The sequence below is a fragment of the Ctenopharyngodon idella genome, chromosome 5, assembly GCF_019924925.1.
Source record: "Ctenopharyngodon idella isolate HZGC_01 chromosome 5, HZGC01, whole genome shotgun sequence".
NCBI lineage: Eukaryota > Metazoa > Chordata > Actinopteri > Cypriniformes > Xenocyprididae > Ctenopharyngodon > Ctenopharyngodon idella.
Window position 1 is genome coordinate 30,694,293 of NC_067224.1, and position 25,686 is coordinate 30,719,978.

At 35.9% G+C, this 25,686-nt stretch overlaps 1 protein-coding gene across 6 annotated transcripts; it reads left to right on the forward strand.

The window, feature by feature from the left end:
* Positions 1 to 2,317: 2,317 nt before the first annotated feature.
* Positions 2,318 to 25,652, forward strand: slc25a25b (solute carrier family 25 member 25b). Of its 6 annotated transcripts, none has more exons than XM_051893280.1 (11): positions 2,318 to 3,164; positions 13,530 to 13,656; positions 15,594 to 15,681; positions 16,097 to 16,132; positions 16,639 to 16,750; positions 18,743 to 18,901; positions 19,841 to 19,993; positions 20,598 to 20,705; positions 21,468 to 21,635; positions 22,624 to 22,774; positions 22,894 to 25,652. In XM_051893280.1, the coding sequence occupies exons 1-11, from the start codon at positions 2,838 to 2,840 to the stop codon at positions 23,076 to 23,078; spliced, it is 1,614 nt and encodes a 537-aa protein (XP_051749240.1). In that variant the 5' UTR covers positions 2,318 to 2,837; the 3' UTR covers positions 23,079 to 25,652. The 6 variants fall into 6 exon arrangements, with proteins under 6 accessions (XP_051749240.1, XP_051749241.1, XP_051749242.1 ...); XM_051893282.1 differs by lacking the exon at positions 2,318 to 3,164 and adding an exon at positions 9,424 to 10,275; XM_051893281.1 differs by lacking the exon at positions 16,097 to 16,132 and having other exon boundaries at positions 2,319 to 3,164.
* The last annotated feature ends 34 nt before the right edge of the window (positions 25,653 to 25,686 follow it).

The following is a 25,686-nucleotide window of genomic DNA, read 5'->3' on the forward strand; positions in this document are numbered from 1 at the left end:
GCTCTCTTACAGGGATTGTTCACTGAGTCATTGCTGCATGCATAGCCAAAATAGAAAAGTATGTGGTTTAGTAGCCTACATAGGTTTCAGAAGGGAAGACGCATAGACATATAGGAGAGCCAAATCATTTATATGTAGTTTGGTGGAGACAGGAACAGCCAAGCTCTGTGTACCTCACTCAGTCGTACACTAAATTATTGCCCTGTCCACTCTACATACAGTAGGTCTACTGGAAGGCAACAAATGTGGCTGAATGGAATGATTTAATTTCTGAAACTTACATGGACGTTAACTAAAAAGATGTATTCTAATTGTTCAAATACACAGAATCCCTCATGAATGAAAAACCACTTGAGGTCTCTGTGAAACTTATCAGTTTACTTCTTCACAGTTACATCATTGCCATAGATATTTAATGGAAATACAACATCGTATGCATCAGGTTATTCTGAAGTTTAGCAAACCCAAACATTTCAAGCTGCTTGTAATATCAGTCTGCTTTTGGTAAAGTCTGTCAGATTTGATACAATCCTTTGATACAAACCAGCCTACATCATTTAGAAGACAGTATTAATAATCAGAGGTGCCTCACAACATTAAGGTATTGTTATTATTGGTGTGTTTCCCCAGTGTAAAAAACCCATTACACTTTAGGAAATTGTCTGTAAAAAAAATATCAAATCCTAATTTAAACAGCAGAAAACTGCACTCTGTGATTTCCCCAGCAGGTGTCTCTCTTAAATTTTGATCACCTGTGACGTATAGGATTCTGAGTGACAAATGAGTTAAACTATACCAAAGAGTATTAAACCCAAGAGGCGACGCTCTGATACTTTTTGGGCAACAGCCACTAGATGGCGCTCCGGTAGCGCGGCCGCCATTACGGGGTGAAAATACTAACTGGACCATAGAATCCTTCACATCTTACGCACCCAAAATCGGCGAATTTCACTGCCAAATCAGAAGCGCAAAAGAACATTTTTCAAATGAAATCATCAGTAAATTTTATGGCTCCTACAGCAAATGTTGTATTGTCTTATATATGTTTTATTTTACCAGTTGTGGAATCCAACCATTTAACCATCTGAGGTAACGTAGTTAGCCTACTTTATTGAGTATGTCCATTTTATGCAACTTTACACATTTATTAATAGTAAATTAATAATTAATACATTTAAGATCATCATGTTTGCAGCGAACAATATAGATCAGACCTAGTGGAGTAATAGTAATAATAGTATCACTCCACTAGGTCTGAATTGAATATATATATATTGTACGTTTTAACGGATCACGCTACAAACATAACGATCTTATAATACATGATACATTGCTGTGTCCGTTATCCCATAGGCTAATTCCCACTTTTGGACACTTTTGCTTTAACGGACATTAGACAAAACTGCAAAATCAAGCTGTTATATTCATATATTTGTTGTCCAACATTCCCAATTTTTCTGATGCATGTCCTTAATTTACTTTCATATGTTGGTATTAATTCAGTGTTTATAATGCTAATACTAGATCTTTTAAAGAATTTTAACCCAAACTGACTGGGTTTCTAGAGAGTAAAGGTTTTGTGAAAAAAGTGGAAGACTTAAACAAAAAGTCTGTAAAATAAGCTGTTAAAAGGATTTGATGATCACTAGTGATAGTATTTTATTCTGTGTTGTCATCATTCAAGTTTGACTGCAGCTTTAATGTACGTTTTTTTTTGTTTTTGTTTTTAACAAAGCAGCTGATATTGCCATAGAAACTAGTGGACTGCCGAGTCGCTTTTACCCCAAAATGGCGGAAACGCAGGGCTGCTGCTGGGCGCCGGTGTTGCAATGGAACGTTCTATTGAGTGTCGCTTCTTGTTAATGTATATTCTTTGACTATACTTAGGAGTCGGACATTAGCACTGGGATATTTAATAGTAGGGTACCAGTGTCAAAATTACCAGCATATTATACACACAAGCATAAAATAACAAATCTGTATTTGCTAGATTAAAAATTCATATTCATTATTCATAGTGCGCATTATATTTATATAAATAAATTCTGAATAAGAGAAAATTGCAGTGCAATTAATAAAGTAGCTATTATTAAAATGTATTTATAATTATTCTAATAATTACAAGTAATTCCACTACTACTAATAATAAAAATTAATAATAATAATATTTATTTATTATTATTATTAAATTACAGGCGGAAAAACAGAACTATTGGGCGTGACAAGTAAACAAAAATGATTGGTAACTGCATATGTCCATCACTCACATCATTAGCCCCTCCCACTTCAAAGGCCCTCCCCCTTTTCACTCCAGTTACTCATTTCCTGTCGAACACGAGTCTCCGCCCGCCTTACCGGCATTCTCGTTGCATCAGCTGTCATTCAGACCGCCAATTCAAACCGGATTACCTTTAGGAATTCACAAACTCAAGGATTTATATTCGGAACGAGATTCAGAGTGAAATATATGACGAAGTAGGCCGATTTGTCTGTTTTTTTCTTTCGATATACTAAAACCCGGAGTATCGTTGGAACATCCTTCCAGCTCATCACTATGACCCGGAGCCCTGAAAGCCGCTAAAGCGTGTGAATGAGCGATCAATTTTAAACCTTACTCCGAAAATATATCAAACCGTTTGTTAAAGTAAAGAGGCTGAAATGGAATAGATAACTCTTTAGACGTATTTGGAAGCTTATCGCAGTGCACATCTGTCTCGCATCTTGACTGAAAACGATCGCGTAACCAGCTACAGGCTCACGCTGCCCACACGCTCACACAGAGACTTTACGTAAAAACTGTTTAACCAGCCACTAGTCTGGACTTCAGCCCGTGTGTCATGCATCAGCGTGGATCGCTCGTCTCTCCGTTACTCAGTGGTGTTTTCTGCCAGTGCCGCACGGAGAAGTATCAGGGCTCGGATCCCGGAGGTGGTGGTCGGACTGTGGCCTCCACACTGGCCGCAACATCACTCTCAGACCACGGACATGATGAGTCCTGCGACTCCCCGCATCACTGCCCGGTGTGTGGCGGACCCGAGCAGGAGCACCGGCTCAAGGTGCTCTTCCAGATCCTGGATGTCAACAAAGACGGAGGTATCTGTGTCAACGACCTGACCATCGGACTGAAAAAGCTGGGCGTCCATCGCACTGAACATGAACTCATGGTGAGTTACTTTATCTCCACTATAATGGAATTTTATGATGGGTTGATAGATCAGATAACACAGATATAGAGGATAGACTTAGGAAAGACTTAATGTAACACATTTTGTTTATGAATTATTATTTATTAAACCTCAGAACAGAAGTTTTGTGCTTCTAGGATCCTTACTTTCACAGCTCATTTGCCTAATACAGTGCCACAAAGGACAGCTGTGCCTTTCCTTTCTCTCAACTGTGTGAGGAGGATTGCTGTTTTTCCTAAAGAGGATTACTGTTGTTTTCAGTGTTTGTGATGTGGACATATGGCAAAAAAGACCTTTATTGTTAGGTGAACACTAACAATGCTTACATATTATGACAGAAATTGCATTTTTTGTAGCATAGTTTCTGTTCTGGGACAGTCGTTTGGGTTTCTGTCCACCTAAAATATACATTTAAAGAGCCATATTGAGTTTAATTTCAGTCTAGAGAAATATTTACATATAAATACATACAAACATACTATATAATATATATATATATATATATATATATATATATATATATATATATATATATATAAACATTCTAAGCATTATGAGGATGCCCATAACAGACATGTTTTCTAATCAGAGTTTAGTGTAATTTTCACTATCATGTTTATTAGATATAAATCTAGACTACGGTGTAAGTGTGCGAAGAAGAAGGAAATGCATAATTAGAAAAGAGTCTCTTGGGGAACATACAGAGCAACATAACAATGATAAACAAGAAGTTGCAGTTTCACAGAGTGGTAAAAATACATAGCTGCTTTGGTGATTGTAATCTTTTAAAATGCAACAAATTTGTGGAATGTAAGAGAGAAGGCAGAAAATGTTTCACTTTCAGTCCTTCAGAAAATGCAATAAGTTATACAACTACTTCTTAATCATATCAGTTATCCTGAGCAGCATTTTGGAAAAGGAGCATCCTGTATATATCAGGAAACGAGATCTTGGATATGATCACCTGGAATGTGGCCTGTTCCTGTAGCCGAGTCACAAGACCAGTCGTCATTTATGATTTACCACCCAACAGTTCTCTCTTCCTCCCCCGTCTCTCCCTCTGTGATGGGGGAAGGTGGGAGGTTGATTAAAGGACAACTTTTATTCTTTACAGGTAGTATAATGTTAAGGCTTTCAGAATATGAATTGAAGGGAAGTTAAGGTGGAGTAAATCATTGGCTTACAATGAAGACAAGCATGTTCTGCATACCACATTACTGATAGTGTCATCTATGGGTGTATTAAAAAGTTTGATGGTTTGAGACTAGATTTCCTTAAGGCGGATAATTTTTATTTATTTTTATTTTTTTGGATAATGGCAGTCTTGGACAAAAGCCTGGCTGCAGGGTTTTTTTTGCGGATCAAGAATTCTTTTGTTTGACAACTAACAAAAGCACTTTGAACAAAACCGAAAGTTCCTCTATAGTGGACTAGCTGAGGTTTGTTGGCACAGGTCAAATAGACCAGTAATGGTGTTAATACATGTTTTATTATGAAGGTCAAGAGAGTTTACTGCATAATTCACAACCTCTCCTGCAGATGAGCAACATCTGCTGCTTCAATTATGAAGGGCAAAAATAACTTACTGGCACTTTAATGATCAAGGGTGGATTGCACTTGTGGATTCTTGACTTGATTTGCAAATGCAGCGAGCAAATAAATGCAAATACAGCACTATCCTAGTGTGAGAACAGGACCTGCTCATAGTTTTTCTATTCAAGACACTCAAAGATAAAGGTGAAAGAATTGGTTGTTACATAAGAAGCTATAAGTCATCTCCATATGTTATATGAATATGTGCAAAAAGGTTTTTAATTATAAGAGTTTTAAATGAATCTTAAATGGGTTAATGGAGCAGCTCTGTTGTGGCCTAGTATATGTAGACACTTTTTTCACTTTTATTCAGCCTTTCTTTTCGTTCACAGCAGTAGCTGCTTAAAAGTCAAACAGAATGACGTCAAATCTGCCACATATAGAGCTATCCAATTCCTCCCTCATCAGAAAATAATTCCCTCAGTGGCTGCATTAGAGTTTGCTAGAGACCCTGCTAATATCGATCTTCAGTAGCTAATCCTCTCCATCCATACAAATTACGCCTTTTATGTTCTGTTTAGATATGTACATACTTGTGCCTTCTCATGTTTGTTTTTTTCTGTATTTCCTGTATTTTTTGTTTTATATTTTAAATTAAGTGCAGTAATAGCTAGCAGTCAGACCTCTCATTACATTCAAAGGGCTGGGTGAATAATTTAGGACTTCCCTGTCATCACATGTTAATAGTGTAGGAGTGCAAGGGCCTCCTGGAGAAAAGGGGGAGCCACTACTGTGATTGGGGAAATTTATTTATTTAGCGGTGACGTCACTGACGTGTACATTTAAAGGCACCTGAACCTCGTATTAGGAGATTAGAAGAACTTGAAAAGAAAATTCATTGCATGATTTGTTGAGAAGACATAAGGTTTTATCCTCTAAACATGTTATGAAGGGTTTTATTTTATTATGTATGTTGCTTTGTCCTGATTTTGCCTTAAAGAGAAGTTAATTGTGAACTGTAAGTGTTGACGGGAGACACAAAACGTGTTCTGTTGCAATAGGATGTCCTGTAAATATACAGGTGCTGGTCATATAATTAGAATATCATCAAAAAGTTGATTTATTTCACTAATTCCATTCAAAAAGTGAAACTTTTATATTATATTCATTCATTACACACAGACTGATATATTTCAAATGTTTATTTCTTTTAATTTTGATGATTATAACTGACAACTAAGGAAAATCCCAAATTCAGTATCTCAGAAAATTAGAATATTGTGAAAAGGTTCAACTTTGAAGACACCTGGTGCCACACTCTAATCAGCTAATTAACTCAAAACACCTGCAAAGGCCTTTAAATGGTCTCTCAGTCTAGTTCTGTAGGCTACACAATCATGGGGAAGACTGCTGACTTGACAGTTGTCCAAAAGACGACCATTGACACCTTGCACAAGGAGGGCAAGACACAAAAGGTCATTGCAAAAGAGGCTGGCTGTTCACAGAGCTCTGTGTCCAAGCACATTAATAGAGAGGCGAAGGGAAGGAAAAGATGTGGTAGAAAAAAGTGTACAAGCAATAGGGATAACCGCACCCTGGAGAGGATTGTGAAACAAAACCCATTCAAAAATGTGGGGGAGATTCACAAAGAGTGGACTGCAGCTGGAGTCAGTGCTTCAAGAACCACTACGCACAGACGTATGCAAGACATGGGTTTCAGCTGTCGTGTCAAGCCACTCTTGAACAACAGACAGCGTCAGAAGCGTCTCGCCTGGGATAAAGACAAAAAGGACTGGACTGCTGCTGAGTGGTCTAAAGTTATGTTCTCTGATGAAAGTAAATTTTGCATTTCCTTTGGAAATCAGGGTCCCAGAGTCTGGAGGAAGAGAGGAGAGGCACACAATCCACATTGCTTGAGGTCCAGTGTAAAGTTTCCACGGTCAGTGATGGTTTGGGGTGCCATGTCATCTGCTGGTGTTGGTCCACTGTGTTTTCTGAGGTCCAAGGTCAACGTAGCCGTATACCAGGAAGTTTTAGAGCACTTCATGCTTCCTGCTGCTGACCAACTTTATGGAGATGCAGATTTCATTTTCCAACAGGACTTGGCACCTGCACACAGTGCCAAAGCTACCAGTACCTGGTTTAAGGACCATGGTATCCCTGTTCTTAATTGGCCAGCAAACTCACCTGACCTTAACCCCATAGAAAATCTATGGGGTATTGTGAAGAGGAAGATGCGATATGCCAGACCCAACAATGCAGAAGAGCTGAAGGCCACTATCAGAGCAACCTGGGCTCTAATAACACCTGAGCAGTGCCACAGACTGATCGACTCCATGCCACGCCGCATTGCTGCAGTAATTCAGGCAAAAGGAGCCCCAACTAAGTAATGATTGCTGTACATGCTCATACTTTTCATGTTCATACTTTTCAGTTGGCCAAGATTTCTAAAAATACTTTCTTTGTATTGGTCATTAGTAATATTCTAATTTTCTGAGATACTGAATTTGGGATTTTCCTTAGTTGTCAGTTATAATCATCAAAATTAAAAGAAATAAACATTTGAAATATATCAGTCTGTGTGTTATTAATGAATATAATATACAAGTTTCACTTTTTGAATGGAATTAGTGAAATAAATCAACTTTTTGATGATATTCTAATTATATGACCAGCACCTGTAACTTTGCAATATAGATTTGCATAATTTATTATATCAAAAATATGCCATACAATTAAATATGACTTCCAGGCAGGATCTTTAGTCAGTATTGTGCATTTACTCTAATGGCCCATTGAGTACAAGCTTTGTCTCACTTGCTCATTTTATTGCATTTTATTCACATAATCATTGATCAGCGAACATAAGCAGAAGCTCAACCAAACTTGCTTGATGCGTGACAACAAACCTCACTGGTTCTTACAGAAGCTCAAACTTGCTGAGTAACACAAAAGAATGAACCTCAATGGTTCACACTTCAAGCAAGCATGCTTGAGCTTCCGTTTACTATAACCGATGTGTGCGTTGATTAATGTTTATATGTGAATAAAAGCCTAAAGGTGATGATACATGGGGCAACATTTTGAGCAACGGGCAAGCTGGTGAGACACAGGGCAACTAATTAGGGCAACAAACAGTTGGCAGCAACTAATCAGAGAGGAGCCAATAAATATTTTATTATTAAACACTTGTTAGGCACTTTATTTCAACTTTTCAAATATTTTCTTAATTTTTATTAAATATAAATGCCTTTCCGATCTGATTTGTGATGGGGAAAAGGGAGAAGAGCGAGTTTGGCGAAAGGCGGATTCGAACCCAGGGATCTCGTTAAAAAAGCTACTTTCATGTGCCATACACTCTATGGCCTACGCCACTGCAGATGTCACATGGAGCACGTCTTTTTAGCATTTAACTAAAAATATTCAATGGCTAAATTACATCCTAGGTATATTAAATTGGACATCTGTTGGTATTTTAAGCATTAAATGAGGTAAATTCCCTGTTTTGGGTTGACACATGACAACTTACCAGCGTAAAAAGATACAAGTTCACACTCCTTTTTTTGCTCCACTGCTGCTGAGAGGCCGCCATCTTGTTTGAATTTTTTCCTGAATCTCCAAGCTGGTCGCATGATCGGCTGCTAGCATTCTGATTGGAGGATCTCAAAAAAATTGCCCACGACCTGTCTAAAGTATCCAGATAGAAATTTGTTGCTCATTCTCAATGGGAAAGTGCCCAAGCAACATTGCTTGGCAACATTGCTCAAAAAGTTGCCCCGTGTATCATCACCTTTAATGAAATCGTGTTTGATCTTGTCTCTTTGGAAAATTTGGACTAAACCGCTCAATTCATATGGATTAGTTTTACAATCTCTTTATGAATTTTTTGAAGCGTCAAAGTGTCTGTTGCGTAGGCTGTCAATGAAGGGACAGAAATCTCACAGATTTCATTAAAAAGTATCTTCACTTGTGTTTCAAAGATGAATGAAAGTCTTACGGGTTTGGAACGACATGAGGGCGAGTAATTGATGACAGAATTTTCATTTTTGGATGAACTAACCCTTTTAAGTATTTACACATACAGTTGTTATTATAATCATGTACAAATATACCTTTTGTATCTTAGTGTAATTTGCAAACAAAACGTAGGTTCCTGAGATCTACATATTGATCTTAGACCTTCCTGTGAAATAAATTGTGGTGCAGCTGCAGATTCAGTCTAATCAATAGAAAGTAAATGTGCTCAAATGAGCTGTATTGAAATCCTGCCATTTACAAGTAAAATGAGGGAGGGAAGATGCATTTGTTAAAAATTAACATGTCCTGCTTTGCGTGCCCAGGTGCATTTAAAAAATGATTTGGTAACAACAAGCTGATAAATGAATAAGTGAGGTAGATTTGTATAGGTGAGCATTACAGCATTGGAAGTGCATGGAATCACCATGGAGGCGTTACCAGGGAGATCCTGATGATGATTGAATGTCTTAAAAAAGCAGAGGGCAGAAAAAATAGTCAGCAGAATTTCCTCATTGCTGGCTGGGTAAGAGATCACTCCATTAAATGGCTGTATTTCATCCTCTGATTGGCTGCCTGTGCATTGTCAGACAGGGGCAGCCAGTGTGGAGCGCTCTGATTGGCTGAGACACAGCTGCAGTGAGGTTGCAGCTTTTTTCACTGCATCACTTTTTGCCAGCCATAGATGCAGCCAACCTGCAGAAGCTTGTAGACACCAAGAAATACACGCACTTGAAACATGGAATCGCTTTTAAAGTTAGATTAATTGTGTGGATTTCAGCTTCTTTTAGTTAAGTTGTCTTTTTTTCATGTTTTTGGCTACTGTGCAGTGTGTCAAGGCTTTGGAGTGAAATCAATTGAAGAGTGAATGATTTCTTTTTTTACCTTCATCTTTTTGCACTCAGAGAAGAACATGTTTTAGGAAAGTGTTCTGGACAATTTGTTTCGGAAAGATGCTCTAAGTTTGAGATGGTTTGAAGCGGTTAATTGGAACTGGTCATCTACTGCATTTGAAAGTTTTTACTTGGTTACTGTGGAAATGCTGTCGGGTATGCCAGTGAGCTTTGGAAATTGTGTGGCAGTGTCCTCATCTGCCCTCATCCTCCTGGCCTCACTGCCAAAGCAGTTTCTCTCTATACACACACATTATGCACTAAAACGTCTGTAGACTAAAAATCGATAGTTCTTACAAAGACCAAGATACAACCAAAAACTTATACACCACTACTGGATGTTGTGATTGATTAAATACACAAACCCATCAGTTCTCAAGAGTAAACAGACTTGGAGCATCTTCATGAAGATGCTCAAGGAACTGTGGTCGTCCCTTTCCCAGTGGTTTCTGGGAGTAACCGCGTGCGAGGATGGTACCACAGGGCCACCAAATGGACTTGAGGAACGAAACGTAGAGGACGTTGCAATAAAAGAAGGCCAGAAGAAACCAGATACACAGGCAGATTCAATCGGTCAAGTAAAGAGTGCAGTATCCGCAAGGAAAACTACTGTGCTAATTATGGTGGCGCCTCCTAAGGATCTCCAGCAGGTATTACAAAGAGAATTCCCACATCAAACAAAACAATTTGTTAAAAAAAAGTCTTTATAATGATCATGCATGCAGTCATATTTTTACTCTGGTTTTTGGAATGTGATGATAACAAACAACTGAACTGTTATGTGATCAGTGAGATTATTGCACTTTATTTCATATTATGATTCTTGATCTAAAAGTCTTTTCAGCTCAGATCCGATCAAAAGACCCGATATGATATTTCACATCTCCTTATTTGCATATATGAAAAATGAGTAAAAAGCAAATTGTTAAATCAAATTGTCTTCACGTCACGTCATATAGAGAAAACAGGAACATTTTAATGAAATAATAAGAGGTTATGCCAGTTACAGTAGCAGGAAAAGTATTGACATCCCATTTGTTTGTGTTTTTATTGTAATTATATTAAAGGAACAGACAAACAGCTTATAGTCAGCGTTGAGTTTGTGCAATTTATTTTTTCTAGACTTCAGCAAAGTCTCCTACGCATGTTAATTTTGCTCTGTCCTCCCCCAAATTATTGCTTCACATCTTTAGTGGGTTACAGCCTCCGCTGCTCTTTAAATGTTATTGTCAGAATTATTTCACCAGGTCAGACTAATTAGGGAAAGATCATGTGATAGTGACAGGATTAGACCCCATTACAATGTGTATTATCAGATTGCTTTTTCTGTTATCTCTAGAGACCAACAAGATTAATCGCAAACCACTCAGCTCAGTAAAATTCTCATTTTCGTGTTTTATGACAACCAATTTCACTAATTAGTTGTTGCTGAACTGACCCTTTGCTCAGCCCTTGGTCACTGTTGCTAGGTATGATAAGCTTTACAGATATCCCTTAGAACTTAATTGGAGATTTTTGTGAATGGCACAAGTTTTGTTAAAATGTGTTTTGAAATGGGTAATTACTGTTATGGGGGCTGAAATGAAGTGTGATATTTTTAATGTAATTGCTGAATTAGATTATTTATCAAATAAAATTCTGTCTGTTTTCCTTTAAGTATGTGAATATTCCAGAATTGTGCAGTTGCATGACTGTCAACCTTTAAGACTGACACACTGATAAGCCTTGTAAGGAGGTGACTTGAGCCAATTACATTGCAGGTTGCAGTTCAAGTCTCGAAATGGGCGGGATTTATACGTCCCCTAATCCCACGTGTAAGAAATACCGGCATTATAGTCCTGATAGCTTCAAGAACAGTCAAGAGCTGTGTACATATGTATCTTTCTTACCTTGCCTTTAAGTTTTTAGTTTTCATGATTTTTTTTTTTTTAGGTGAACATGTTGTGTTTGTGTCTTTACGTGCCTGTCCATATCTCAGAAGAACGGATAGAATTTGAGTATTTTGAGTCTGACAGTTTACCGGCACAGCTAAAGTCTCTTTTTAAGTTGAGTTTATTTCTTCCATCACAAGAGTTCGATTCTTACAGAAAATGGCGAAAGGTATGTTATCTGTATTATTAAGTTTAAAAAAAAAAAGATTGTGTAGTGTGTTTCTCGATGTAATAACGTTTTGTTTTGCCTAGTCTCAAACAGTGTTGTTTTAGTATTATTTATATACTATTATAGTATTTATTAATATTTTGAATTAGTTTTTATTTTGTGTTAAATTTTGTAATTTTATGCGCTTTTTGTTTTTCTTTTCATTTTTATTTTGTCTATTTAGCTTTAAATTATTATTTTAGTTGTAGTTTAGTTATAAATAATTTTAGCACTTCGATATATTTCAGTTAGTTGCCAAGGCAACATTTCTAATTGTGTTAAAAAGTTTTTCATATAATATTTTGTTTAATTTCAGCATTATTTCAATTACCGAAACTGAGGAAATCAGTTTCAGTGTCAAACAAGTCCTTATGAACCTAATATCTGTGTGTCCTGTCCATTCATGTCAAGACTTGATTTGTAATGGGATGAATCAATTTAATCCAGATTATGTGACTTCCGTGTTTGAACTGCGTTTAGAATCCCTTCCGGTGTCCTTTACAGAGTTAGAGCTCACTTTGATGTTTATGCCTAAATGACTTGGACATAAAATGCCGTTTTTTCGCACAAAATGTCAGTAAGTAGATATTGTAAACTAAAAGGAACTTTAATATTTATTCTATAAAATTTAATAGTGAAATTGCAAGTATTTCTTTCTGTGTCTTTTCTGGTTCGCTTCAGATTCATTCTATTAGAAAATGACTTTTTTGTCACAGACAATCTGAACTTCAGAAGGCTAATAACCCCAAAATGTTGTTTCCATTCTCATGACCCACTTGTCCGCAGTTGAGTCATTGCAGCGTCTGGATTAAGTTTGTGAAGACGACGGCTATCTTTAAGCTACTTTACATTGACAGGGCTATTTGAGACTTGGCTGGAGGCCTGCGATCTTGACAGTTTGAAATGATGCACATTAGATGCTGAGCTCTGAAGAGTTAATCGATTCTGAATGGCTTCTGATTACATGTACCTGTCATTGCCATTTTAATCAGAGCAATTTAAGTTGAATGATGATCCATTCGTTATCATATTTGTTTATATATATATATATATATATATATATATATATATAAAAGATAAGGACTTAAGATAAGGACAAAAGGACTTTATGGACTGTATGGGCTTATATGGGTATGATTTCTTGTATTCCATGTACAGTAGAAGTGAATTTTAGTTTATTCAAACTTTTCTACACTTTTTTTTTTTTAACTAGGGTATCATTATGCACTAGTCCCTAATCTCATAATTGAAAGTAACATAAAACATAAATGATCTGACTCAGTGTTCTGTCACTGGGTGGGGTGTTCATTTTTCTGCTTGCGGTTGAAAAGGTTCAGTAGCTTTGAATCTCACTCTCACTGACACTCACTGTCAGAGCAACATCAGCCAGGATTCAACCTATGGGCCTGATTTGCTATTAAAACTGAAAACACATTCCCTTTTGTTTCTGTCCTTCCAGAACACTTCAAGTTAATGATTAATTCTTCTTCTCCATCTCCTTCCATTACCTCCAATTATATGCTGCTCAATGGTTCAGACAGCTTGTGTCCTAAAGGTCAAACGTTGTCAGGACGGGCCTCATAAAGCTGATGCTCATGAGAATGTTCAACATGGTCCATTCAATACTATCTTCAACAAACAAAGGCCATATGTCTGTTCCTAGTGCCCCATTAGCTCAACACCCCGAACAACACTGGCTCACTGTCCTCAAAAAATGTGATTCTAGCTTGAGGTTTTGATGTTGATTTCTTCATATGTGTTTCAGAAAATCGTCAAGGCTGGAGACAAAGACCTGGATGGTCAGTTGGACTTTGAGGAGTTTGTGCACTACCTTAGGGACCATGAGAAGAAACTGAGGCTGGTCTTCAAGAGTCTTGACAAAAAGAACGATGGTATGTTTTTATGAGCATTGCCATGAATTATAGATCTTTTTGATGCAAAACAAACCAATGTACTACAGAAAGACATGCATGTATCATGCAGCACCAGTACTTTTACAAACAATAGATAGTGTATACAGTGTTCTCATGTGCTTAGAGGATCTCAACCTATTTTACACCAAGGCTCCCTAGTATTCAAACAATATTTCAAGGACCTGTGACTTTTCCAGTTTGTGATATACTGGATAAGGATTTTAGAAAAAAAAATACAATTTCTACCCAATAAAAAAAAAGTCTAGAAAAATGTAAAATTTTCCAGGTCTAGACTAAAAATCACACTTTTAAAATTAGGCTACCTCATACATCCAGTGCAGTGGTATTGTGGGGTTGTTCCAAAAAAAAAAAAAAAAAGGAAAAAGAAAAGAAAAAACAGTTATTGGGAAGGTCAATTAAAATAGTATCTTGATTTTTTTAGTTTAGGCTTATTTTAAGTCATCTTAAAGGGTTAGTTCACCCAAAAATGAAAATAATGTCATTTATTACTCACCCTCATGCCGTTCCACACCCGTAAGCAAATTAAGATATTTTTGTTGAAATCCGATGGCTCAGTGAGGCCTGCATAGCCAGCAATGACACTTCCTCTCTCAAGATCCATTAATGTACTAAAAACATATTTAAATCAGTTCATGTGAGTACAGTGGTTCAATATTAATATTATAAAGCGAGAATATTTTTGGTGCGCCAAAAAAACAAAATAATGACTTGTATAGTGACGGCCGATTTCAAAACACTGCTTCATGAAGCTTCGGAGCGTTTTGAATCGTGTGTGGAATTGTTTTAAACTTCCGATGTTGAAAAATATCTTGTTACATAGTTTAAACATTTGGCAACTTTGAAACATTTATGCGTATTACATATGCTTTATAAGTCATGGTTGTGGCAAATAAAGTTTAGGTACTTGGAGTTACCACAGTTACAATTGACAAATGATAATTTACGGTGTGTCATATAAACAGAATTATGAATGAATGTACCATCATCGTTCTTATAAGCTATTCATAGTTTCATCCCTTTCCATAAAGAGAAAAACCTATACATTGTCATTTGCAGTGTCTTGTTTTAAATAAAATGAAACTTATTGTACTATCTTACTGATAACAAAACAGAAGGTGTCACTCACTGAAGCTTTTTCAGGATTACAGCCAATGGCTTCGTTCAAAACCATAACAAAAGCAGCGTTCTCTACATGCTTTCTTCTGTATCCGATAATCTAATGCATTAACCACATAAATGCCAGGGCATTTATTTATTGAATTATTAAGTGACACATGGTTGTTACTCACACTTATGTGTTGCAACATTACTGTCGGATCGAATATGGTCATCACTGCATCATCTTTTATTTTCAGTGTCTCTGAAAAGCCTACGCCGAATTGTGTCTTGTTTAAAAACGAATCCACAGTAAAATGAAGCAAACAACCGAACCGTGTCTTACTGACACAATCGGGAGCTTTGTTAAAAATAAAGTTCACCCATGCTTTCTTAAGGTTAGGATCACAAGGATGACAATGCAATGACTGTTTTTTCACAACTTGGCACTACACAGTGCCTTATAATACTCAGGGGCATCTCTATCGTTTTTTTACTACAAGACATACATGAATCAGCGGGCAATGATGTAGAAGTAGGCACTGATCTTCTGCAGAGGTGGTCTTTCATCAAACTATGAAGTCATACTGAGACAAAATCTAAAATGAGTCATTTTGGGAGCTTGGTTTCAATAAAAGCTGTTTTTGGACTAACAAGAAAGTTTAAGTTCTGAAACTAACAGGATATTTTTATAGTACAATGACCTCTTATATATCAAAGGTCAAGGCAAATTTGATTTTCAATTCATGACCCCTTTAAAACGGACAATAGTTTCACCACATTTTCTTTTAAATCTGCAGGTCGCATAGACTCGCAGGAGATCATGCAGTCACTAAGAGACCTCGGGGTTCATATATCTGAGGAACAGGCTGAAAAGATTCTCAAGAGGTAATTTGTTTAACTGATTTTATCTGTCAATCTCCCTCTTTCTCTTAAGTCTTTTATTCACAGCTAATGATTCACATGTCACTTCCACTTTCTAATGATTCAAACCTGACTGATCTGTAGTGTCGAGATGACTGAGAAACCTGAACCAGCACAGTTTACACAACATGTCTCCTAGTTCTCATTTCTTTCACATTCTTTGACCAGTCAATTCCATAGAGTTTTTAGCACACATTTAAAAACCCTCCCTAAAAACAGCAACAGGTGTACAAATTAAATGAAGCGCTTACTATAATAAAAATTATTTTTTATTTTCTGTCTGTGTGACTGTGTAAATGTCTTTGGTTGTACGCTGTTTCTTTATCACTCTCTCCTTCTTGTGATCCCACACCCACTCTCTCTCTGCTCATCTTATCAGAATAAGGAGGGGTCAAATATGTGCCCCTATAATGTAGTAAGTAGTTGTCTTCTCCCAGCATGTTTGCCTTGCTCTGCATTTGCATTTCATCTACTGTTTCATCTGCGCGATTTCATTTAGCATTTTTGAGGTAATTTTTTTCTCTCTCTCAGAAGCTGTTTTGTCCCTTGTGGGTAATGCTTTTGGAAATATTGAATAAGCTAATGATTTATATATTTAAAGGTTTTTGAAAGTAAATAATAGAACTTTTAGCAAAAGAAACCTTTCTTAAAAATGATTAATGATGGAATTCAAAATAAAAAAAGGCTGGGACATTTTTGCATGTGAGTATTTATTTATTTTTTCTAGTCGCTTGACTACATGATTAATGTTGGTAGAAGTTGTGCAGGTCTAAGCAGTTTCTTATATAAGTGCTTTCATTTTAGAAATTGTAAGCTGGTCTTATTTCAAATCAACAGCTGCTACCCAGAGCCAAAAAAGTGCCTGTAAGAAATGGACAAATTATTTAGTTTTGGTCTCTTTTTGTCTTTTTGTTTGAATAGTATGGACAAAAACGGTACGATGACGATTGACTGGAATGAGTGGAGAGATTACCACCTGCTTCACCCTGCTGAGAACATTCCTGAAATCATCCTCTACTGGAAACACTCCACGGTAAAACAAAACCACAAAGTCCTGCCATGTGCATTATAGTTCCCAAAGTTTGCTTTCAGTGCCGACTGTCTCTCATTTCTCCTTTTAGGAGGTTTTGGTACTTCTTATAGTCTCATTATTGTGTAAATTGCCTTTACTTACATCACTGACGTACACCACACATCTCATTAAAGCTGGAGATGCTCTTTCACCTTAGTCATTCAGTCCTACTACTAAGCCTGCTTAGTTAAATTTATTTCCTTGCACCTGAAATACTCATGAATGGGACAAAAGGAGGTCACTGTGATCCAATCTGATCCTTTTAAACTGATCAACAGTGTTTTGACGTCACTGACTTGACCTTTTTAACAGAGGAGAGGTAGATGTATTCCAACTCATGGATTATTCTAGCACCTAGAACCAGGTGAACAGATAAGTCACTTATTTTAAGGAAGAGTAATGTCAGTTTATTTGAAAATGAAAAGCCAATTATTTCTTAATTTCTTTTGTTATTAACACAAATTCAGTATATTAATGATAAAAATAAATAAAATATAGTCCCCTAAAACCAATGAAAATTAATGAAATGTTCTATTAAAAATGACTAAATGAATATTACAAAAAAGACAGAGCTAAATATAGAAGTACCCATGGTGAAAAAGAGTAAAACACAATCTATCTTCTTTTCGAATACATTCAAATTTTCCCGGGGGGTGTTCGGAGAACATCAGGGGGCGCTGGAAGCAATATCTTCGAAAGGGGGGTGTTGAGGTGTTTTTGGGGGGTGTTTGTTTAAAAGGTCAGTTCACCCAAAAGTGAAAATTCTGTCATTAAGTACTCACCCTTGTGTCGTTCCAAACTTGTAAGATTTTCATTCGTCTTCAGAACACAAATGAAGATCTTTTTGATGAAATTTGAGCGATTTCTGTCCCTTTGTTGACCTAAAATACACCAAAATATAAATTAAAAATTAAAAATATATAATATACACCACAGATCAAAAGTTTGGGGTCAGTAAGGTTTTTTAATGTTTTTGAAAGAAGTCTCTTATGCTCACCATGACTGATCAAAAATACAGTAAAAACAGTAATATTGTGAAATATCACTACAATTTCAACAAACTGTTTTCTATTTGAATGTATTTTAAAAGGTATTTTTTCCTGTTACTCCAGTCTTCAGTGTCACAAGATCCTTCTGAACTCATGCTAATATGCTGATTTGGTGCTTAAGAAACATTTCTTCTTGTTTTTATTAGCTTAAAATGGTTGTGCTGCTTACTGAAATGTGGAATGTGTGGTGTGGTTTTTTTTTTTTTTCAGGATTTTTTGATGACCAGAAAGATTGAAGTAGAAATATGAAATGGAAAATAAAAATGTAAATTATTTTAAATTATTTAAAATGTTTTTACTGTCTTTGTAATTTTTATTGCACAGTTTGCACATTTACAAAACGAGACAGAGAGCATAAGGCACACCACACTTACTAACATTCAAAAAAGCAAATCAGGACAGCACTAAACTGGTGATTCAATCCTAAACAGAATTTTGTAACTAGTCTCTTTAACCTTTGAAGCAACTGGGTATGACAGATAAAAATTTAAAGACACCTCAACATCACCAAAGGCTTTAGCACTGAAAATCACCAACAATACTGTGCTTAAAATTTGTGAATCAAATTATTACACTTATTGTTAAATCAATTTAATGGATTCTTGCTGAATGAAAGTATCATATTCAGTTTATTTATAAAAAAAAAAAAAAAAAAAAAAAAAAAAAAATTTGAATGGTAGTGTATATAATAATATGCCTAAGTATAATAAACATAGAATAATAGTCAACATCAATATTAAGGGAAGACCATCAGACTACGTTTTATTTGATGGGGGGCAGTAAGGGACCTAGATAATGTTTAGGGGGGCACTGGCCCAAAAAAATGTTGAGAATCACTGACTTGACCTGTTGATTGTCCATTCATTATGTTCTCAGTCTACATTATGTCATTTCTTCTGTACAGATATTTGATGTAGGGGAAAGTATGATTGTCCCTGACGAGTTTACGGCAGAGGAGAAGAAAACGGGCATGTGGTGGCGACACCTGGTAGCAGGAGGTGGAGCAGGTGCTGTGTCTCGTACCTGTACGGCACCTCTGGATCGCCTAAAAGTTCTCATGCAGGTATGAGACCTATATAGAAAGTAGCACACATCATATGATGACTGAAAATACACATTCAAGTTTGGAAAACATACATTATATATATTTATGATTATATAATAATGGGATTTACATATATGAATTTAGGTTTATTTTATACATTTATATTTTATTAAGATTTATATTATTTTATATAAATGTATATATTTTTGAAAGAAGTCTTTTATGGTCACCAAGGCTGCATTTATTTGATCAAAAATACAGTGAAAACAGTAATATTGTGAAATATTATTACAGTCTAAGAAAACAGTTTTCTCTTTGAATATATTTTAAACTGTATAATATGCTAATTTGCTCCTCAAGAAACATTTCTTATTATAAATGCTGAGCAGGTGTGCTGCTTGATATTTTTGTGTAAACATACATTTTCAAGTTTGATGAATAGAAAGTTCAAAAGAACAGCATTTATTGGAAATAGAATTTTTTTTGTCTTTACTGTCACTTTCGATCAATTTAATGCATCTTCATCATAGCATAATAGATGACCCATCAATTAATCTAGGCTCATTAGCTGAAATCCTAGGCTTTCTTCAAGCCCCAGTTGGGGTGGGACATGAACTGAAGTGTTAGTGAGATCCCCTGTCACCAGTGTGCTGTTTATGAAGGGACTTCACTGTAGGAACACTGCTACTGTACTGTAAAGTCACTAAAGTACATGATGTTCTGTTCTTTGGATGAGTGCCTCGGTGGATGACCATGCATATTAGAAATTGCCTAGTTTCAGTTTGGTTTGTTGGATTTTAAAGTTCTTTTTCTTTAAATTCTTCAGTATGTTGAATTTATAAGGTTGTATGGAACATTGAACCTCTTGTCCGGTGTAAATGTACCTTAAAGTGCTTGCGAAATTAAACAATTTTTGAACAAAATTGAAATGTTTCCCCACTGGATTGTTGTTGGCAGGTTCACGCGACCCGCAGCAACTCCATGGGTATCGCCGGAGGATTCACCCAAATGATCCGTGAGGGTGGAATTCGGTCACTCTGGCGAGGGAACGGTATCAACGTTTTGAAGATTGCACCTGAGTCTGCTATCAAATTCATGGCATATGAGCAGGTAGCTTGTTGTTTAAACATATAAGTTTGACATGTTAAAGCATAGCCATTAGAAACATACAAAATCCTGGATATTTAAAGAACATTAATGTAGATAACCACAATTTTATTTTAAACAAACAGTTAATTTGTTGACATTGACAACTCTGTTTTCAACTGACAGTTTACTTTTCTTCAAAAACTTTTAAGGCCTGTTCACACCAGAGGTTAAAAAAGATATAGTTCTAAAAATCATTCTAAATATAAAAGAATAGCAGAGTCCACAACATAACAATAACGATAACAGCACAGAGAAACAATATTTTTGGAATCACTTTCGGAACGATTTCCCCCAGCTGACGGACAATAAAAACATTGACAAATTAATCAGAATCCATCCTGCTTCAAAGAGCTCGAGCATTTGAAGCAACAAAACTGCACAAACTTAGAATAAACGGAACAATATCGCTGCTGGTGTGGACGCTAATATAGTTATGGTTAACTTTAAGGTTATTATTGTTGGTGTGAACGGATCTTTTAATTCAGAAAAAACTGAAAACAACCTTGTATGTTGCTCCCAGCTATTATATCTGTGACTTCTAAAGCTCACTTGCCCTGTTCTTCAGATTAAGCGGCTGATTGGCAGTAATCAGGAGACGTTGGGGATTCTGGAGAGGCTGGTTGCTGGGTCTCTAGCAGGAGCGATTGCCCAGAGCAGCATCTACCCCATGGAGGTAAGAACATAAACAATCATTTAAGAATAAACTTTGAGCACTGCTTTGAGAAAACAAAAGCTTTCTGTTGTGTCATTTAAATAATAATTATGAATCATGTGCTTTCACTAGACCTCCCATGCATTCTTTGTATCATGTTATGTAATGCAGTGCTTCTCAAACCCCACCATTGCACATTTGTATGACTCCCTTATCAGACACACCCAATTCAAGTCTTGCATCAAAGTCACTTGAAGGCAAGCCTGCAACCTTAGCCGAAAAAAGTGTAATGCCTGCTAATGCTGCAGTATGCAGGGAAGGAGATGAGGCTGTTTTTTTTTTGTTTTTTTTAAAGATGTGAATAGAGGAGAGGCTTCACAGTGATTGACTCACATAACTCAATGACGTCAAGGCTGTAATAAGATTGGTTATCAAGGCACACATGATCCAAGTTAGCTGTTACGCTTTTTCCAATGGTAGTCAGACCATAGAGCAATAATAAGACCATCCCTGCTTGCATTCTGTGTTAATGAGCTGATGAGTTAAATCAACTGTTTTCGATGAGAGAAACATACAAAATGTGCAGTAGTGGTGTGTCCTCAGGACAGGTTTGAGAAGCACTGCTGTAATGTACCATTTTAAAAATGGTTTCCTTAGTTTTTAATAACTAGCTGCCATCTGATTATGGCTTTCTATACCAAACAAAGCATTGCTTTGTTCAGATCTCTTGGAGCTCAAACAAAAACACTTTTGTGTGTGTGGTTTTTTTTTTTTTTTTTTAAGGTTTTAAAGACTCGTCTTGCCCTGGGAAGGACGGGTCAGTACTCTGGTATCGTGGACTGTGCTAAACATATATTTAAGAAGGAGGGTTTAAAAGCATTCTACAAGGGTTATATTCCTAATATGCTGGGTATCATCCCTTATGCTGGAATAGACCTGGCTGTTTATGAGGTAAGTTTTTACACACTAAAACAAAAGGACTATATATTTATTATCAGTGTTAAACTATTAAAAGGTTCCATTAATTCCAATAAATCTGAATTGTTGAACTACTAAAATTACTAAAACTGAAATAAAAATCATTTAAAGCATAGAAATAAAATGCTTCAATTTTATTGTCTGTCTGTCTATCTATCTATATCGTCAAACCAAATATTATTCAGACACTAAACATAATTTTTGTATTTCTTTTACTAGTGGGTGCAGGACACTATAGTTCATTTATGTAAGTGAGGATAGAAAAATAAAGTAAACTGTGACATATTATACCCAAAAATTTTTCATACAGTGGACTACCAGTAAAACTGATAAAAATTTGGGACCAAAAATTATTCACTTTGACCTGACCATGTTTTGCTTAAGTGTTATCTGACATTATCAAGATTATTTTTTTCTGACACAGTTTAACTCTGAGATCTTGTCATATTTTATTACCATTTTTTAAACTATAGCGAATAAACTGTGATAATGTGTGAAATGTTGAAGGTGTCTGAATAAATTTTGGTTTGACTCTCTCTCTCTCTCTCTCTCTCTCTATATATATATATATATATAGAATGTATGTAAAAACTAATAAAATTAAAAAAGCACTCAAATTAAAACTGAAAATATAAAAATAAAAGCTTATTCAAAATATTAATAAATACTATAATGGTAATACTAAAATAACACTGGGTTACATGTATGTATGTATTTATTTATTTATTTATTTATATATTTTTTTTTTTACTTTCAGAATGTTTCACATATTTTATGGTTATTGTTTTATGTTTTAGTTAATAAAATGTGTGTTTTGTAATAATTATAATATTTACCTCCTGAATGTTTTAAATATTTTATATTTATTTTTAAAATTTTATTTATTCAAATTTGTTATATAATTATTATATTATTTTATGATTAATTTATATTGTAAATATTTTCTTTTTTAAATCTGTAGACACTAAAGAACTCGTGGCTGCAGAGGTTTGCTACGGACAGTGCCGATCCGGGTGTGTTTGTGCTGTTGGCCTGTGGTACAATGTCAAGTACTTGTGGACAGTTAGCGAGCTACCCGTTAGCCTTAGTGAGGACACGTATGCAGGCTCAAGGTAAGTCTAAACTCTCAAATACATCATTACAAGGCTTGATTGTTTACTACTATTATCATTCACTAAGTAAACTATTATTGTTTCACAGTCTAATGGATTTATTTTAATTTATTTTATAGCTTCTCAGGAAGGCAGCCCTCAGATGACCATGACTGGTCTCTTCAGACACATTGTACGGACAGAGGGTGCAATTGGACTCTATAGAGGCTTGGCACCCAACTTTATGAAGGTCATCCCTGCTGTTAGCATCAGCTATGTGGTTTATGAGAACCTAAAGATCACCCTTGGTGTCCAGTCTCGGTGAGGGGAACCAGAAGACTGTTAAATCCTTAATGGCTTTTGTTTTCCCTCTTAACTTTTCTTTTGGACCAGTGAAAGAGATCATCCAAGAGGGCCAGTTTGCACTCGAAGGGAGGTGTAGGAACACTTGGCCAAGAAAGAGCTGGCATGATGGAAAGAAGAAACCTTTGCGTCAAAGACCTGAGGTTTGACTTTGATCAGTGAATGGAAGAGTAACTGGAATATATTAGAACAAGGCAAAAATTTCAATACTAGCTACAAGTAAAATGTGAGCACCTCAAAATGGCATCTGTACTGGATCCCAACACTCCCTTATTTCATTCCTGAGGTCATGTAAGGTCACAGGGTTGTGTTTACTATATTTTAGTAGGGACTAAGAATATGCAAGATATGCTTTTTGGAAAGGAAGGACCGGACACCTTGTGGATTCAAAGAGTCAGATTTACTAAAGCATTTAGTATATGCAACTTTTCTCTAAGAAAATAACACTTAATCCGTTAATTTATTAATTTAAACTGCTCAACTGGAATTTAATGTGCTAAAGGCTTTGGCAGATATGATGCTAATAATCCTGGTGTAGCCCTTTCAGATCACTGACTCATTCTTCCACTGGATGGCAGTGTTTAGTAATAAAGGGCTGAAAAACATGCTTGCATTTCGCTCACATAATTTATTATTTGTATTATCACATTAACTGACATGCCAGTTTTGACATCTTGAAAATTACGGAGTGTAACAAGGGAATTATTTGAAATATGTCTTATTCATCAAATGGTCCAAATAATATTGTTGAGGACTTTACATTGTTATTTTTTAAATGTCGTTTATTACATTTTGATTGAAGGTTACTGTAAAAAGAAGACTCCATGAAATTAAGAATACATGTGCACACACTCCTAATGGTGATTGGCAGCTAATCGAGTGTTAAGAAGAAAACTTTCAACACTTTGGGTCATTTTGAGAATAAAATGTCCTGGGTTTGAGAATTCAGCACCAGCTTAAATGTGGTGGATTGAGTTCCATGTTGAGGTTAGACACTGTATGGTCTTAAATTGGAAAAAAACAATTTCATTTGTTTTTACATTCAAGCAATTCTGGTTTATTCACTGATAAATTATCTTCACAACTGCAGTGTAAATATAGTTTCTTACCAGTATTAGTTTGCAGACATTTCAAACATGACTAAATTACTGATTTAAACTCACTCTAGTCAAGGAACATATTTAAGCACTTTATTTTAATAAAAATAAACCAGACTTGAACTTTTAGGAGGATTTGTAATGGAATGATATTCAGTAGTTGTAGTGGTTGTGATTTAAGTAAATATTATTTTTCAGCATTTATGTTTAATGTTTGTATCAGGTTGGGAGTAAAAAGTATTTGTCAAGAAAACACTAAAGAGATATAAGTTAGGATTTCTTTTGAAAAATGACTCTAATCTGCAGCAGTCTGCAAATATCTTATATATTTGGATATGCCATATGTCAGGATAAGGCACCTCGATGTTTAAAATTAGCATTTTTTTTATTGACAAGGAAAAAATAAGTTGCCCTTACTTCTATTGCATGTGAAGCCCTAAAACCCTCCAGTTCAATGGGTTGTTTCCCTTTGTAATTCTACAAAACCTTAGTGTTAATATAGTTGCCTTATTTATAAATAAAATAAAGCTGCTTTTAGACTCTGTGGGAAACGCAAAAAGATGGTGTTAATGACTGAAATATTTTTCTAATGATTTGATTCTCAGGGAGGATTTAGTGGTCTCTGATACTCCCGTGCAGATATAAAACTTGTATGGATACTGAGTTTGTTCAGGCCTAGGAACAGTTTGCCTTTTTCAAGCTTCATTACATGACTTAAAAATAGCAAATACCCTTCTGTGTCCCGATGGTAGTTGAACTGAACTCAGCTGTGGCCCCATTCCCTTTGAATCAATTCAGTCTTTGTAATGCATGTATGTGTGTCTTGTCTAAAAATGCGCAAATTGCACCGTAGAGTCTTTACAGGGCTTTAAAAGCTGTATTGCCTGCCTCATGATGGATGCAGCTTTTTGTTTTTTGTTTGTTTTGCATTTTGCACCTTTTTTTTCACTGTTTCTCACAGGAGAAATCTTTGGACTCCTCTGAACCTGTGGGCTAGGCTCATTTGTGTGGTTGTCCTGAGACTAAAGGCTTTAGATTTGTGTTTGTGGCATTCAACACAATCAAAGAGTGTCACTCCGAGACTGCCTGTAATCTATTGCCTTACTGTTCGGCTGTTTGGTAGCCGTGTTATGGCTTCTGTGAGTGTAAATGCACAGTGTTTGCCATGTATATCAAAAGTAACTGTTGCTGGGGTCCCCTGAGTATCATAAACTTACTCGCTAATGAAATATCCAAATATTTGTACTGCAAAACATATCTAGATGTGATGACACATCTTTGAAGTTTTAGTTGATGTTGAAATGTGCAAATCAATGCAAGAATGTTTACAGGACAATAAAGGAAAATAAACTGTCCTCTATACAATGCAGAAACTGAATGTAGAGCGGAAATATTTATGTTTGTACAATTACTGATAATTAAAGTTCTTCTTGATTCTGTTCATTGAAGTTGAGTGTTTATATGGGACATTCC

Excerpts from the sequence above, each read along its gene's own strand:
- slc25a25b (XM_051893280.1), top strand. The coding sequence starts at position 2,838 with ATGCATCAGCGTGGATCGCTCGTCTCTCCGTTACTCAGTGGTGTTTTC. Across the intron at positions 15,682-16,096 it reads GCTGAAAAGATTCTCAAGAG|AATAAGGAGGGGTCAAATAT; the intron begins GTAATTTGTTTA and ends TCATCTTATCAG. Across the intron at positions 16,133-16,638 it reads ATATGTGCCCCTATAATGTA|TATGGACAAAAACGGTACGA; the intron begins GTAAGTAGTTGT and ends TTGTTTGAATAG.